At 38.3% G+C, this 16,028-nt stretch overlaps 1 protein-coding gene across 2 annotated transcripts in view; it reads left to right on the top strand.

Annotated features, from left to right (window-relative positions):
- Positions 1-16,028, top strand: part of DMGDH (dimethylglycine dehydrogenase) — a 59,846-nt gene that overhangs the window by 32,352 nt on the left and 11,466 nt on the right. For both annotated transcript variants that reach the window (XM_068535558.1, XM_068535557.1), the window contains exons 12-14: positions 1,014-1,231; positions 2,621-2,778; positions 5,134-5,193. In XM_068535558.1, the coding sequence (XP_068391659.1) occupies positions 1,014-1,231; positions 2,621-2,778; positions 5,134-5,193 (436 nt within the window). The remainder of the gene's footprint in view (positions 1-1,013; positions 1,232-2,620; positions 2,779-5,133; positions 5,194-16,028) is intronic.

Raw genomic sequence — 16,028 nt, 5'->3', positions numbered from 1 at the left:
TTTGTTAGGCATCACCAATATGTCAAAACCATTTTTACACATTATCTCAATAAATTCTTTTAACAGATATATCTACAAGGTATATATTATTCCCTATTTCAGGTGAGGAAAGTGAAGTTTGGGTTAAAGTAACCTGCTCAAGCCAGCCTTGTTGATTCTGATGCCCACATTTGGTCCACTTTAGTGAACTGCCTCCCTGGTTTTTCTTCTTCCTTTTTCATGCTTTGTGCCACAAAGCTGCATCTAAATCATTGACCTGCCAAGTCAATCCTTCACACGAATCTTTAGTCTACTATTTAGTGTACTCTAAAATCTATAATCTTCAGTATTTCAAAAATATTTGGAATATTGTTATTTAATAAACATCTTACTCTGACAGATTCTCACTCTAGTTGTAAAATGATGCAAATTATATCCTCCACTCCAAGGTGCTTTGGGAGCCATCTTAGTAGCTTAGCTTTGTGTCAATCCAGATGATCATTTTATGATAGACTTGTGTAGCTCCAGGGACTGCTCAATAAATTATAAACAAACCCTATAACTGGGTTCCAATAACTCATCAAGACTCAGTCTTTAGAGTTTTAATCTTTTCCTTGTCATTGTCAAAGCAAGTATGTGTCTGGTGGCAGGCACATTATTAACCTTTAGCAGCACAAGCATGCCTCCTGTGTACAGGTATTAGAGAAAATTCTCCCAAGATTGAATCATCAGTTTAAATGCAACAGGGCTGTCACTATTTAAAAGAATCGTGTGGCAGAGCTTGTTTAAACGGAAGGGTCCTTCTGTACTGTGAAAAATTACCCACACATTTAAGTGGGTAGTTTAAAGAGGATCATTTAACATCTCTGGGACTCAGTTTCCTCAACTTTAAAAATTAGGTGATTATATGAAATGACATTCTAGGGACTTTCTGGCAATTCTAGACACAGAGCATTTCTTCCGAGAAATAATCTGTTACTAACATGCATTATTCAAGCAAGATTTAACACGATGTTTATGAATCTCAAATGCAGATGGATTGAAGAAGAGGCTGTCAAAGGTGGATATGATGTTGAAATTAAAAACATAACCGATGAGCTTGGAGTCCTTGGCGTCGCAGGGCCACATGCAAGAAAGGTCCTTCAGAAACTGACCTCTGAAGATCTTAGTGATGATATTTTCAAGTTTCTTCAGACCAAGTCTTTAAAGGTTTCCAACATTCCTGTCACTGCTATCAGGATATCTTATACTGGTAAGAATTGGAAAACAACCTAAAATAAGTCTCTAAAATTTAAAAGCAGTTACCAGAAATGTGTGCATGCATGCACATACACACAGCACACACACACACACACACACACACACATTCATTTTGGTCATTTTAACTTTGGAGAAAGATTTCTCCTGCCTGACTCTTCTGACAATTCTGTTTATTCACTCCTAGTCTGAGAGAGTCCTTCCACAGATTTCCAATTGTTGTTCCAGGCTCATAGCTAGCTGTCTACCATTTGGAAAGGTAGGTAAGAAAGTGGGAAGAAGATGGCTGTTGGAATAGTTGGAAGGGTTGACAGAATATTCAGGCCAGCTGATTCTGTTTGGGAACATTCAAAATGGTCTCCCATTGATAGAGTCTCCCATAGAGAACAGCGTGAATGTATCAGGCACCTCTCTTAAAGCATTATCACTGATCATCTTTCTTTCTGACTCTAAGTGCATTAGGGGAGACTTGCTCTGCAGCTGACATTGCACATAGTAGATATTTGGAAACTGGGATGAATGAATGCTCCCCATTGGTGCCCTGGGCTCACTTCTAATTCCCTCTAGATTCCCTGTCCCTTCACAGAAGGCGTACTGGGTGCCCAGGCATTCACTCAATTACGTGTTGCTCACGTTCTGGTGTTTGTCCTGGAGAAACACCTCACCATCAGCCCTTGACATGAGGAGTGAGGCAAACACACGGTATAAAGGCCATAGCTCTTCCCTGGGCTTCTGCTGTCCCTTTTCACCATCCTTCCTCTGCCCAACCTTGGCAAAATGGTGACCAGAATAAAACATAAGCAGAATAAAAAATAAGCAGACTCTTTGGGTTGGGTTTCATTTTCTTTGTTTTTTGCCCACCGCTCTAATGGTGAATGAAATGACCAAATGGGGAAGAAGGGGGGAGTGGGGGGCGTTAGAGACTATGGCTATCCCACAGCGAAGACCATTTGATTAATTGTCATCAGTTGCCTTTATCTTTAAGCCTTGTGATTTGGGGCCAAGGAGTTGGGGGTTGAGGTGTCTAAACCTTGAACCCCTTTTCTTGATAAACTCTGCCATGCTAATTCCTCACTTAACATTATGAAGCTGAGGTCAAGGGGCAAGAGTAACTCCTGCATCACAGTCTTTCTGTGTCAGGAGATGTCCTAGATGCTACCCTCTGTGCAGGGGACAGGATTGGGCACAAAAGCGTCTGTGATATGGCAGGCTCCTTTGCAGTGGGGTTTGGTTGCAACCTTTTTCTGAACTGGTCTTTTAAAACTCAACAATGTCTATATTGCATAAATGGAATCTCTCCATTTATTGATGTGTTTTAGCTAATGCACATTAGACTCAATGATCATCATTCTTACTCTGGTGGGCACTTGTGGGTGTATTTCAGGTGAGCTGGGTTGGGAGCTGTACCACAGACGAGAAGATTCTGCGGCACTTTATGACATTATCATGAATGCAGGCCAGAAAGAGGGAATTGACAACTTTGGAACCTATGCCATGAATGCCTTAAGACTGGAGAAAGCTTTCAGAGCCTGGGGGTCAGAGGTTTGACATGCTAGCATCTTTATTAAAATTTTACGTGTATTGTATCTGATTTTTGTATAAGGGTTATTTTTAACTGCGTTAACATTGGCTCTGGCTGTAAGAGAAAGTATGTATTATAAAAAAAAAATTTTTTTGTTTTGGCCGTGCCGTGCAGCATGCGAGATCTCAGTTCCCCAGACCAGGGATCAAACCCATGCCCCCTGCAGTGGAAGCGTAGAGCCCTAACCACTGGACCACCTGGGAATTCCCCAAAGTTTTATTTAATTAGGGAAAGAGGTTTTTCTCCTCAATTTCCCAGTTGCAAATTCAGTGGAATTATGACATAATGTTTATTCTGCCCTAATTCCTCCGGCTTAGCAGAGAGCCCTGGACATCTGTCTCTGACTGTGTGTGGAGCTGTGGCTATCCCAAGGGAGCCTGCCTACCGCACGGGACTTGAGGACTACCTTTCAAATTCTTCCTTCTCCTCTGTCACATTGCCCATCCTCAGTTCTTTCTTATCCCGCACCTTTTGGGGAAGTAGCAACCAAAGGGGTCTTTCTGAGGGGGGGGGCGGGGTTGGTGGTCTGGGATGTGTTGGTCCAGCCCACTCCCACCATTAATAATGGGAACTCAGGGTTTCTATTTGTGTAGTGACACACCACTTTCATAGGCATGATCTCATCTACCTTCTCAACTCTCCCTGAAGGAGGTATTATTGGTGATTCTTGGGCAAGGGGTTGGCAGTTCTACGCACAATCCCTGTTCAAAACACAATCACACTAAGAAATAATAAACAACTTGGTCCAGATTACACAAAAGTGGCTCTATTCTCTGTTTTATCTCCAATATGGCAGGCTATTTTTAGACCCCTTAATTTTTTCAGATTTTCTAGTTGTTTCCTTGGAAGACGTTAAGGTTTTAGGCCTGGGAGTTGAGATAAGGGGCAGTGGTAAAAGATGTACTTACTTCAGGGTAGGGTCTCTTGGGTTCAGATGTATCCTCCACCACATACTAACTGTGTGGCCTTAACCCTCTAGAGTCTGTTTACTTCTCTATAAGATAGGGCCAATCTTTCTCCTCCAGAGTTATTGTCGAGATTAGATAGTCTACAAAAGTGCCTAGGATATAACAATAAATTTGAGGGCAGAGTGGGTTTGAAAGTGCAGGCAGGGTTCCTTGGACAGCTAGACCAAGGGCAGAAGCAAGTGGGCTTTGAGGTAGAGAGGGCAGCCTCCTGGAGCCCCTGAAAGACAAGGGCCCTGGGGCAAGTCACTGTTTTACAGGAGAGGTGCTGTGTTACAAGGATTCTCAGCCTACAAGCCGGGTGTGGGTGGGGTTCTCAGCGGAGGCTGCTGCAGGGAGAAAAGTAGAGGATGGCTCTGCCTCCACACTCCACAAGGGATGAAGCAGCTGAAGCAGCCTGTGCAGTCAGGCGTTTCTGCGCCTCCCTGCCTTTTCCCTGGGAGCCCTCCTCTGAAATGGTTTTCTCCATCCCCTGTCCCTCCGATTTCCCAGCAGTGCCAGCACGCCCTCTAGTGTTAATACATCAATCAAGCATCTGGGCTTTGTTTTCATTTTTTTCCTGGAATTCTGAAACTTTGAGCAGGTAAAAAATAATTTTAGAGGTGCTCAAATGGATTAGGAAATATGAGGCCAAAATGTTATGTTATGTAAAACAAGTTTATATTACTCATCCAGTTCATACGAGGGCTGTGTTGTCTTTTTTTTTAAGTTTGGCTACTTTTTATGAGGTTTAGACCAGTTCTCCTGGAGCAAAAGAGACCAACGACAACAAAATAAACAAGCAAACAAAAATCAGGTCTAGTCCCAAATAGTGGCTTTAGTTCCCCTTGAACTATATTGTAATAACTCAACCAATTTGAAAAGATTGAGATTCAATCTCTATTTTTTTCTTTTCCCTCTCCTGAACTCTGTAGAAGCCATTTTCCTACCACTTGCTTTTTCCTCTACTTATCCCAATTTCTGGATGATTGTAAGATAAGTAAATTACTTAATACCTTTTCAAAACCTATTTATGTAAAATTATTAGATAAAAGCTTCTGAAAGTCTTGTTTCTGGGAAGACATCATTGTTGTGGTATCCCTCAGATGTTTGTTATGCAAAGAGAGCCTTGGAAACAAACTGTGAATTTTAGTTTCTAATTTGCTATTGAAATAACAGTATTTGCTGAAAGGCTACATTTGAATTTTAGATTTAAAAAAATTACTTTGAGGCCAGTCCACAATTTTCCTTTTTCAGAATCTATATTCATAGTGAAAAAGTGTTCTCTTCCCTAAAAAGTATATATGAAAGTGATGTTATTAAAACAATTTGCGCTCATCTAAGACTTAAAATGCGTGTTTTCCCTTTTAGATGAACTGTGATACAAATCCCTTGGAAGCTGGACTGCAATATTTTGTAAAACTAAATAAGGTATGTTTACATTCCAAAGCGTACTTGAAGTAAATCTTAAAATTATGCTGTTTCATGACAGAGCCATGCTTTAAAATTTAGCCAAGTATGATTACAGGACAAATGAGTTGAACATGTATAGTAAGCATTGCTCAAATGCTTCATATTAATATTTGTCAAAATTTGATATTCGTTCAAACAATTGCAACGTGCTTGTAGATGTAAGATAGCAGAATCCAGCAACTTTAAAGACTAGATCTAAATTCTAAGATTAAAAATCAGTAAGGATAAGGTGTCAGCGGACACTCTTGTAAATCTTGGTGACTTGTGAAGTCACAATTGGCAAATGAGACGTACTGCATTAATTGACTCTCCCTGGGTGCTCACAACACGAAGAAGCCTCACCCCAGCAGATCTATCCATCTGCTTATTGAGCATCTTTGTATGTAACTGCAACATCTGCGTATAAGCAAACTGACACATTTCAAATATGTTCAGCATAAAACAGGTATTACTGAGAAGCCAATGCAGGCCCAAAGAATCATAACTGATATTAACATTCCAAAGGGAACCCCTGCATCAGTGGTTCTCAAACAGCGTCAGCATCACCTAGGAGCTTGTTACGAATGCAAATCCTCAGGTCCCCGCACAGACCTACTAAATCAGAATCCCTGGAGGTCGGGCCAAGAGATCTGTGTTTAACAAGCTTCAGGGGATTCCGATGCACCTAAAGTTTGAGAAACACCACCCTACATAATTATTGTGGAAAAGCATATTATGAGGCCAATTTATTACACCCTAGCTCATCTATACAAATCCCACAAATGTAAATGAGGTTATTCCATTGTTATGGTCTGAATGTTTGTGTCCCTCCAAAATTCATACGCTGAAGCCCTAAGCCCCATGTGATGCTATTTGGAGGCGGGGCCTTTGGGAGGAAATTAGTTCAGATGAGATCATGAGGTGTGGCCTCCATGTTGGGATCAATGTTCTTATGGGAAGAAGAAGAGAGATCAGAGGTTTCTGTCTCTCTACCATCTGAGGACATAGTGAGAAGGCACTGTCTGCCAGCCAGGAAGAGGAGACTCATGGGGGAACCAAATTGACCAGCACCTTGATCTTGGACTCACCAGCCTCCAGAACTGTGAGAAGTAAACTCCTGTTGTTTCAGCTACTCCAGCTGTGCTATTTTGTTATAGCAGCCTGAGCTGATTCAGGCACCTGTTAAGCGGTGTCTTAATTATTATAAAAGAACTTAATGGAGGTACAGTTAGCAGTAATATTGAAGGATAAGGATGGCAGCTGCTTTCGCTCAGGATATTTGTTAGAATTCCAAAATTCCTGTTCTGGCCTAAGCTGCCTTAGGTGCTAATCAGCTAATGTAAAGGCTGTTTCCCCACTCTATGGAAATATGTGAACACATGAATATGAATCAGGCTAAGGAAACTTTTTTAATGCCCCTGAATCAGTTCCCATATTCTAAGCTAAGATATTAACATAAACATGTATATTTATAGCATTAGATTTTAGGAAAAAAGAACCTCCTAAAGGGTTTTAAAGGGAATATCTTTCTGTGCATTTTCCCCATGACTTTTATTTTTATGATGTACCATCTGTCTCCAGACCAGAGAAAGCAGGTGCTTGAAGTTTGGGCAGACCCTAGCAGCAGATTGCTCCTTCTGATAACAGAAGTCTTGGTTTAGCTTTGTAAAATAAGGGTGAAAATGGCCTGACTCCTGAAAGCACTAAAGTTCTGTTGTTGGTCACCAATAGGTAAATAGATAGCTGGGTTTTTTGCTTCAGTGTTTGGGTATTATTGTTTGGGAATAAGGCACAAACAATCTCTTCATGTTTAAAATGGATTTTTAAAACTCTTTATGATTATAAGCAGGTGTAGTGTGGATTGCATATTTATTAGTTCCTTTAAATTATTTCAGTAACCAAAGCTCAGCTCAAAACTAAGTAATTTAATAGATAATGATTTTGATTTATGGTATATTTTTATGATTTCTGTATTGTTGGTTCTCATTTTGGTGTCATAAAGTTAATTTCTAATGCTTTCATTGGGTGAAGGTCCATGTAGCACAAGGACCTGGACCTAATCAAGCCAGTCTTCTTTAATTACCATGACTCAGGTCGTTAGTGGGCATCAACCTAACTGTAGCGATGCTTGCTAATTTCCAAGACAGGTGAATAGGTTGGATCAACTTTGTTTCAAGCCTATTTGGTGGTCTCACAACAATTTTATCTTAGTTTTGTAGCAGTCTCTAATGTAAAACAGGTTCCTGGAAAACTTATTTATATTATAAACTGAACTGTGTCCCTTGGTAATTCAAGTCCTGTGCCTCAAAACAAAAATGTTACCCAACCTGGCTTCATACAACATTTTAAAGAATAATATAATGCAAGTCCATATTGCTTTGGAAAATTGATGTTATATGAAAACTGAAGCAGCAAATACAGGGGAATATTTGTATTTAATACCAATCAGAACAAAACAAAACCCTAAATCCTGACATTTTACAATAGTTTAAAATCAATTCTTATCCTTCAAAGTAAATATGTAGACTTCCCTGCTCGGCCCTTAAGTGTTTCCACAGTGATTGTGTAAGCCATAATATGAAGAGAAATATAGAGATGCAGGCTGTGTCAGAGTTAGGAGGACCACTGGAGGTCACTCAGCACTACCTCTTCCTTTGAGGATGAGGAAACTGAAGCGCAGAGAAGTGACCTAGGTGCTGTCCTGTGTGTTGGCCCAGGTTGAACTCTGACCTCCCTGCAGTTCTCTCTCACCCACCACTTTTCCCAGCCAGGTCCTTTCCCATAAGGGGCTTATCGGCCTTGAAAAACTGCCCCCAAATTTTCTGGCAACATGTATCATAGAATCTGCATGGCTACATTTCATCGATGAATACCTCCCACAGTTATGTTTTTGTGATAAGTAATTTTGTGTTTTGTGGTAGGATCAGAATAGCTGCTTTGGCCATTTTAAGAAGGAAAGTGGGTGGGTGAGGAGATGGACCATCTGATCTCATTAGGCTGAACTGTGTTCTTATCAAAACTGGTACAAAAGTAGGGAAAAGAAAAATGGAGTATTGAAGACATCTTAGATCGTAAAGGTGGCATTTGCCTTCCTTAACTCTTAGAGTTGTCTGAGCCTTGGTCTCCCTATGGTGTGGGCTTATGTGAAGCAAATACAGACATGTGTATACATTCATTCATCTAGTTAACATTAATTAAGTACCATTTATTAATCACCTCGCTAGGCCACAGGTCTAAAAGTTAAAGATACAGCTCCTGACGGCTCTCAGATCTCATGAAGCTTGGAACAAATGGAACTTTGGGAACTAAAGCTGTAGGATGCATTCTTAACCTTAATTCTGAAAATACTATTCTGCATGAGGAGGGCTGTGTAGTAGCACGTATCAGTACTGTCTTGTAAAGAGTGAGCATAGGGTCCTGACAGGAAGCGTTAAGCACAGCTGTGGAACAGGTAAAAATAACTGAATATTTCCTTTTAAGTCTTCTCAGCTAAAGCCCCTTTACCTGAAACAAGTCATATCATTGTGCTTAATAGTATTATAATTTGTTCCAGAGGAAGTTACTTTTGGGGGAAAAAATTAGTGGCTTTTTTTTTTTAGTTGGAAATGAAAGAAATGCATTAATTAAAAGCAAAAGGAAAATCAGCTGCCTTAGGTTGCGGTCATAAGTATTCTTGGAATTTTCCTCCTGGAATTACTGAATCTATCCATTTCCAGATAACCCCAGCCAAGAGCCACAGAGAAGCAAATACTAAGGGTAATGTGTTAAGATCAGAAGAATTTTTTTTTTTCTATAAGATCCCCCCACCCTTTCTCTCTCTCCCTCTCTTTTCCTGTCTTGAGTTTCTAACCAGCAGAAACAGAATAAAACGTGATATATATTAACCACAACTTAGAAGACAGTATTGATTCTAGAAATTACAGGGTCTCTCTTTAAGGAAAGATGATTTAAAGCATAACCATTCAGTAAGCAAAGCAAAACAAAAGGATGGTAAAGAGGCAAAACCCTCACCACCAGGCCGACTGCATCCAAGTATTCAATAAATATTAGCATTAGTAAAACATCGAAGTGGAAATAAATCATTGTTCATAGACAACCAGTTAGAAAGGAATTTCTAATATGTGATGGTGGTGAAAGTACCCAGCTCTGGGGAAATTTTAGGTAAATGGTAATAAGATTTGAGGAGGCAAAAAATTTTCAGTGACTCAGTCCTGGCTGCATGTCACAATCATCTGAAGGTATGAGTCCTTTATTCATGCAATCCTTTAAAAAATCCCAAGGCTCAGGCTGCATCCCAGATCAATTAAAAAAGAAGAGCTGGGGTAGAGACTCAGGCAGCAGTATTTTTTTTTAATTCCCCAGGTGATACCAAAAAAGATTGAGAATGATTGTTTTTAGGCCAGTGATTTTCAACTGGCTGAACGTTACCATCTTGAGGAACTTAAAGAAAAATTACCTGATGCCTTACCCCCAGTGGTTCTCAAAGTGTGGTTCACAGACCAGCAGCATCAATGTGACTTCAGGATTTATGAGAAATGCAAGTTATCGGGCACCATTCCAACCCCCAAAATCAAACTCTGGGGGTGGGGCTGGCAATCTGTTTTAACAGGCCCTCCACGTGATTCTGATGAACGCTGAAGTTTGAGAACACTGACCTGCCCAAACCAATTGGATCAACCCTGGGGGTAGGGTCTGGTTTCTTGTTTTTATTATGCAATGAAGATTGAGAACCACTGTCTTAGTTATTTTAACCTCATACCTGCTTATGGTCCTATGCATAAACAGGAAAGCAGAAAAACAGCCTGGTCAGACAATTGGCTACCAGTTAATATATTCTGCCCCAAATCTTTTTCTTTTTCTTTTTTTGAATGAATTTTTTTTAAATGTCACCAAATTCTAGCTCTGTGACCTTGGAAAAGCTATTTAACTTCATTTTCCATCTGGGATTGCTAGTCTGTAAAATGAGGGCTCCCTTCCGTGTCTAAAATTCTATGTAATACCACCTTGCAGAGTGGTCGAAGACACTTGCTATGTTATCTATATGAGCCACACGATTGTGTTATTTTAATTAAGCCATCCTTAGTCTCTTACCCATTTCTGTTGCTGAATGATAAAGGGGGAAAAAAAGAAAAGGAGGAACAAAAGGAAGTAAAATCTAGTCTGAGATCTAGTTTATCATTCTTGAAACATCTGTCAGAGCACATTAAACTAACAACCATTGAATCATTGTCCTCATATATATCCAATTTCTGTTATGAAACAATACTCTATTTCCAGCCTAAAAGCTTAAGTGTGCTATTTAGCTGACTGCTTTCTAATTTGGAAGTCTATGGAAACCCTGGGCTAGGAATGAATTGAAGTAATTCTTTAGATTGCTTTTATTTTATTGTTATTATTTTAACAGCTTAACATGCAATAAATTGACATTTAAAGTATACCAGCTAGACACTCAGATCTGTAGAACAAATAAATTAACGTGTACCCTATCGCTAGCATTGCAAATATCTGCATGAATAGAATACCAAATACAAAAGGTAGAACAAGTCCAAAGTCAGGAAATAAAAATTAAAAAATGTTTCATATCATTCTAGAGATAAGGAAGATCAAAGAATGTCATCTGCATGATAAAATGATGATCCTACTAAGCATCAAAGAACAGACAAGCTGATATCAGGAAATTTAAGAGAAATATTATTAACAACTAAAATTACAGTTGCATTAGCAGCTCTCTATAAACAGATGGCACGTATAGGAAAGATGAAAAATATAACATGTAAACTCAGTGCACAAATGGAGCAAAGGGAATAAACTTTAAAAATGGAACTTGGGATATATGTGTACATATAGCTGTCTAATAGTGACTTTCAAAGAGCAGAAGTTTTTAATTTTTGAATTTTTAAAGTTCTTATCAATTTGTTCTTTTGTGGATCATACTCTTCATGTTGTATGTAAAAAATCTTTGCCTAACCCAAAGTCACAAAGATTTTCTGCTGTTTTCTCCTAGATGTTTTATCATCTTTTTACATTTAGAGCTGTGATTTATTTTTAGTTAATTTTTCTATCTGGTAAAAGATATGGATTGAAGTTTATTTTTTAGCATATAGATGTCCAGTTGTTTACAGCACCATTTGTTGAAAAAGGCTGTATGTTCAAGTGGCATTGCTTTTGTACCTTTCTCAAAAAACAGTTGTCCATATATGTTTAGGTCTGTTTCCAGACTCTCCTGTGTTCTATTGACCTATTTATCTTTCTTGATAATGATACCATACTGTCTTGATTGCTGTAGCTTAAATCAGGTTGTGATAGTCCCGCAACTTTGCTGTTCTTTTACAATGTTGTTTTAGTTATTCTACATCCTTTGAATTTCCATGAATCAAAAAGCTTGCTGGGATTTTGACTGGAATTGCATTGTATCTATAGGTCAGTTCAAGTCTTCTAACTCATGAATGAGGTATATCTCTCTGTTTATTTAGGTAATCTTTAATTCCAAAGATGTTTTGTAGTTTATAGGTCTTGCATATCTTTTTACAGATCTATCCTTAAGTATTTTGTATTTTGATACTATTGTAAATGGCATTTTTAATTTCAAGTTTCAGTTGTTTACTGCTAGTGTGTAGGAAGCAATGGGTTTTGTATATTGATCTCACATTCTGCAACTTTGTTAAACCCACTTAGTAGTTCTAGTACTTTTTTGTGTAGTTCTTTTTTTTTTTGTAGATTCCATTGGATTTTCTACATGGACAATTGCGTTGTATGAAAATAAAGCTTTTCTTTGTCTCTTTTCTAATCTGGATGCCTTTCAGTTCTTTTTCTTGCCTTATTGTACTGGTTAGAACCTCTACTGGTTGAAACTGCAACAAAGTTAAATAGAAGTGGTAAGAGCAGACATGCTTATCTTGTTTCCTGATTTTAGATGGAAAACATTCATCATCAGTCTTCCATCATTAAGTATGATGTTTGCTGTAAGTTTTTCATAGAGTAAGCTGTAGGTTTTTCATAGATGCTCTTTATCAGGCTGAGGACATTCCTTTCTGTTCTTAGCACTAAAAGTTTGGGTTTTTTGTTTTTTGAATTAGGAATATTAGATTTTGGCAAGTGCTTTTTCTGCATCCATTGAGATAATCATATGGTTTTTCTTCTTTACTTGTTATATGATGAATTACATTTATTCTCAAATGTTAACCCAACTTTAATTTTGGCATAAAACCCACTTAGTAATGATGTATTATGTTTTTCTATGTTATTGGATTTTATTTGATAATTTTTAAAAGAAATTTTGTGGCTACATCCTCCTTATGGGATATGTTACAGCTTGCAATTATTTTGTTCATTTTTCTTGATCTTTTGACATAAACTTCTTGAGTACAGGTTCTGGCAATACAAAATACATCTTGTTTACCATTTTATCCCCAACACTTATCAGGGCTGGCACATAGCAGATGCAGATAATGCCAGAGAAGTACTGGGACCTCATCAGGAAGGGTCTCATCTGCCAGGCTAGAGAATTTGGGGTGTATCCTGGAGACACTGAGAAGCCTTTGAAGGATTTTGAGTAAGGAGTGACATTCTGGTGACGGAAAAACAGGTTAAAAGGGAATTACCCTGGTGACTGGAAGATCACTTTCCCCAATTATTGAAGAAATCTAGTGGAGAGATGTTGAGGGCTTCAACTAAGGCAGTGGCCATAGGATAGAGAAGAAAGAGGTATGAGTGATAATAAAAAGGTAGGCTGGAGACCACATGAAGGACTATTTGTGAAGGGAGTGGAAAGTAGGATCTAGGATATTGTTAATGAACTAGGAAACACAGGTGGGGTGTGATTCAGAGGTTGGAAGGACTTGCGAGGTTGGGGGCTATGGAACAGCCAAGTGGAGAGTCTCGGTGGCAGCTGAGCACATTGGTTTGGAGACCTCTGCTCTGAAAGTATGGATTTGGATCATTGATATATAGGTGGCAATTAAAGCCAGGGGAGTGCTGGGACCCCTCTTCTATAGCACCCTGTACTTATCTCTACCATGATATTTTTACACCCCATAATACTGGCTGCCTCCTTAGCTAGACTCTGAGCTCCTTGGGGACAGAGGCCAAGAATCCTCAGGGCTGGTTCTGTGTCCAATAATTCGTACAGGTTTAGTAAGTATTTGAACGGTCTGAACCATGGCTCTGCCACTAACCTATTCTAAAACTAAAGTTGCTTAACCTAAAAGCACTTCAGTTTTATCAACTGTAAAATGAAGAAAATATCCACCTTATAAGTTTGTTATAAATATTAGATGAGCTAAAGAACATTTGATACCTCAATAAATGTTAGGTCCCTTCCATCTTATTGAATGGAATCTAAAACAAATCTTTTATGGAAAACCAACTATAGATAAAAACCTTCCAATTTTTTGAAGACTCCAGCTTCATTTCTTTGTGTTTTTCTTATTTCCTTTAAGAAATAAATAATAATTATTTACTTTGCATTTAGGCTTGAGTGCTCTACTTAAAACACCAAATGGGCAATTGTTCTTCACTGTAGTCTAGAGAGATGAAAGCTATTATGAAAACTCTATGTTCTAATTGTTGCTAATGCAGTTAAGCATAAAAGTACATCTGAATCACTTTGCTGTACACCTGAAACTAACACAACATTGTTAATCAACTATGTTCCAATTAAAAAAAAAAAGTACATCTGACAAAGCCACAAGTCCATTCCAGTGTTTTCCTGTGAATCATAAGACTCAAAGACTGAAAAGTAAATATTTTCTTTAATATTGAATCTAGTAAAATTCATAAAACACAATAGGGGCTATTTTCATTTTGAAACATCTAGTTTGGTTTGGATGCTAATTAACGAATTATTGGCCTGGCTTGGGAATCATATTTTAAATATTTTCTCCAGGTTTCAGTGTATCCACACCTTTCTTTGGGTTAATAGAGTCCATTTTCTAGTTATATTAAAGACTTTTTTGAGAAGGAATACTTAATTGATTAGTGGTTTTGGTTAGAAAAATGCTAGATAAATTGTTTGTTTTAAACTGCCAAGAGCAAAGAATAAAAACTGTGAATGTGAGAGTATTCATTTCCAGTCAATAATAGACTGGACTTGCTACACTCATAATTTAATATTTTGCTAATAAAGAGATAGAGAAATTGTGGTTATTATAAACTTACATGGAATGTTACAAAGTTCTGCATAGAGGAAAAGGAAGCAAGAATTGGGAAGCCTGGATTCGAGGTTTGGTAATAACTCACTTTGTCACTTTGGGCAAGAACGTTAACTCTGGGCCTTAATTTTGAAAAATTATGAAAAAAATTATGAAAAATGACCTTGGACTACGTTTTCTTCCTGCTTAAAAACTTCTGTGATTCTAACTGTGTGACTATGAAATGAATGATGGTATAATTTGTCTTGATGGGGTGGTAGGCCGGTCAGATCCATTGCCCCAAATGAACGAATCCAGTATATGGCTTCATCAGTTTAACTGCGAGACAAACACAGATGCACCTGGTATTTGACAAATGACCAGACAAAGTTAAGGTTCACATGGACCGCAGGTTAGTCAGGGGCACGTGCTTTCCAAAGGGAGTCCCATGAGGACTGTTTTTAATGAATGATTCCTGGCCTCATTTTAAATAAGGAACTTTTCAGGAATGTGTTGAGGGACAGCGACAGAAATCTATCACCCAGATTTTCATCTCTGCTCTGCCACTGACAGTAGTTGGTGACCACCGGGTCTCTCTGCAGCTCTCTTCAGGTCTGCAAACGCAGGAGCGTCATTCCACAACCAGTGCTGTGCCTGGTTTCTAAGGGGGGCTTTCTTAGGACCCAGGATGTTACATTGATTCTCTTATGCCTTTGGAAACTTTTGACATTTAGATTAAAAGGATTTTGGCCAAAAATTCAATCAAACTGATGACTGCTTTGAATTTTCTGATGGGTTTTGACTCTAAATATGGAACACAAGAGGTCCAAAACTAGGTTTTTATCATTTCTCTCCTGGTCTGTAAGAGCCCACCACCCCGAGTTCGTATCAGAACCTTCCTTCCACTGCTGCTGTCAAATTCGCTTTAGCTACACATCTGAAAACTCTCCACTGCTCTGAGAATCCCAACCCAAAATATACTGGTTTAATTTATTTCATTTCCATGTGCTTTTTGATAATATGTGTGCTTTTAATAAAGCTAGTAAGAGATGAGGAGTTACATTTCACTTAAAATCTACTTAATGTTTTCATCTATGTGGATGTTATATTTAGGATGCATCACAGGTGGCTGCTTTAATGGCTCTTACTGCTTCTTAAAAATTAATAGATTAGAAATATAAGCCAAAATTATTTTAAGGTATAATCTCAGTGCCCCAGAAATGTTTCTCAAAGACATTAACAGCTATTTATATAGTTAATTTGGTAGTGACTCATTAAGAAATACATTTCTGTTCTCAGGTCATCCTGAAGGCACCAATTTTAATCACAGCACTTAACCTTCAGACACATTTTCCTCTCTCATTTATAAATAATAACTATATAATAAAGTCTACAATCTTGGGAGGAAAGCCAAGTAAAATGAGAATGAAATGCTATAACCCCACTTTTAAATCTTCCCAAGTCAGGTCCAAGGTTAGCTTGGGAAGGGAGAATTGTCTCAAGGGGCAGGTGTCACCTCTTATCTGTGTTTTAAGTATGTGTTCCTTACTTTTAATTAGGTTTTTGTTGTTGTTGTTGTTTGAGTATTGTTTTCATTCATGTCTAAGGATGATATTGCTGACAAGGTCACTTCCTATTTCAGGGATATACAGATATAGAGGTTAAATTTCATTAATATTAACCTTC

Source organism: Eschrichtius robustus, chromosome 2 (genome assembly GCF_028021215.1).
Source record: "Eschrichtius robustus isolate mEscRob2 chromosome 2, mEscRob2.pri, whole genome shotgun sequence".
NCBI lineage: Eukaryota > Metazoa > Chordata > Mammalia > Artiodactyla > Eschrichtiidae > Eschrichtius > Eschrichtius robustus.
This window is presented reverse-complemented; position numbering and strand designations above follow the sequence as displayed.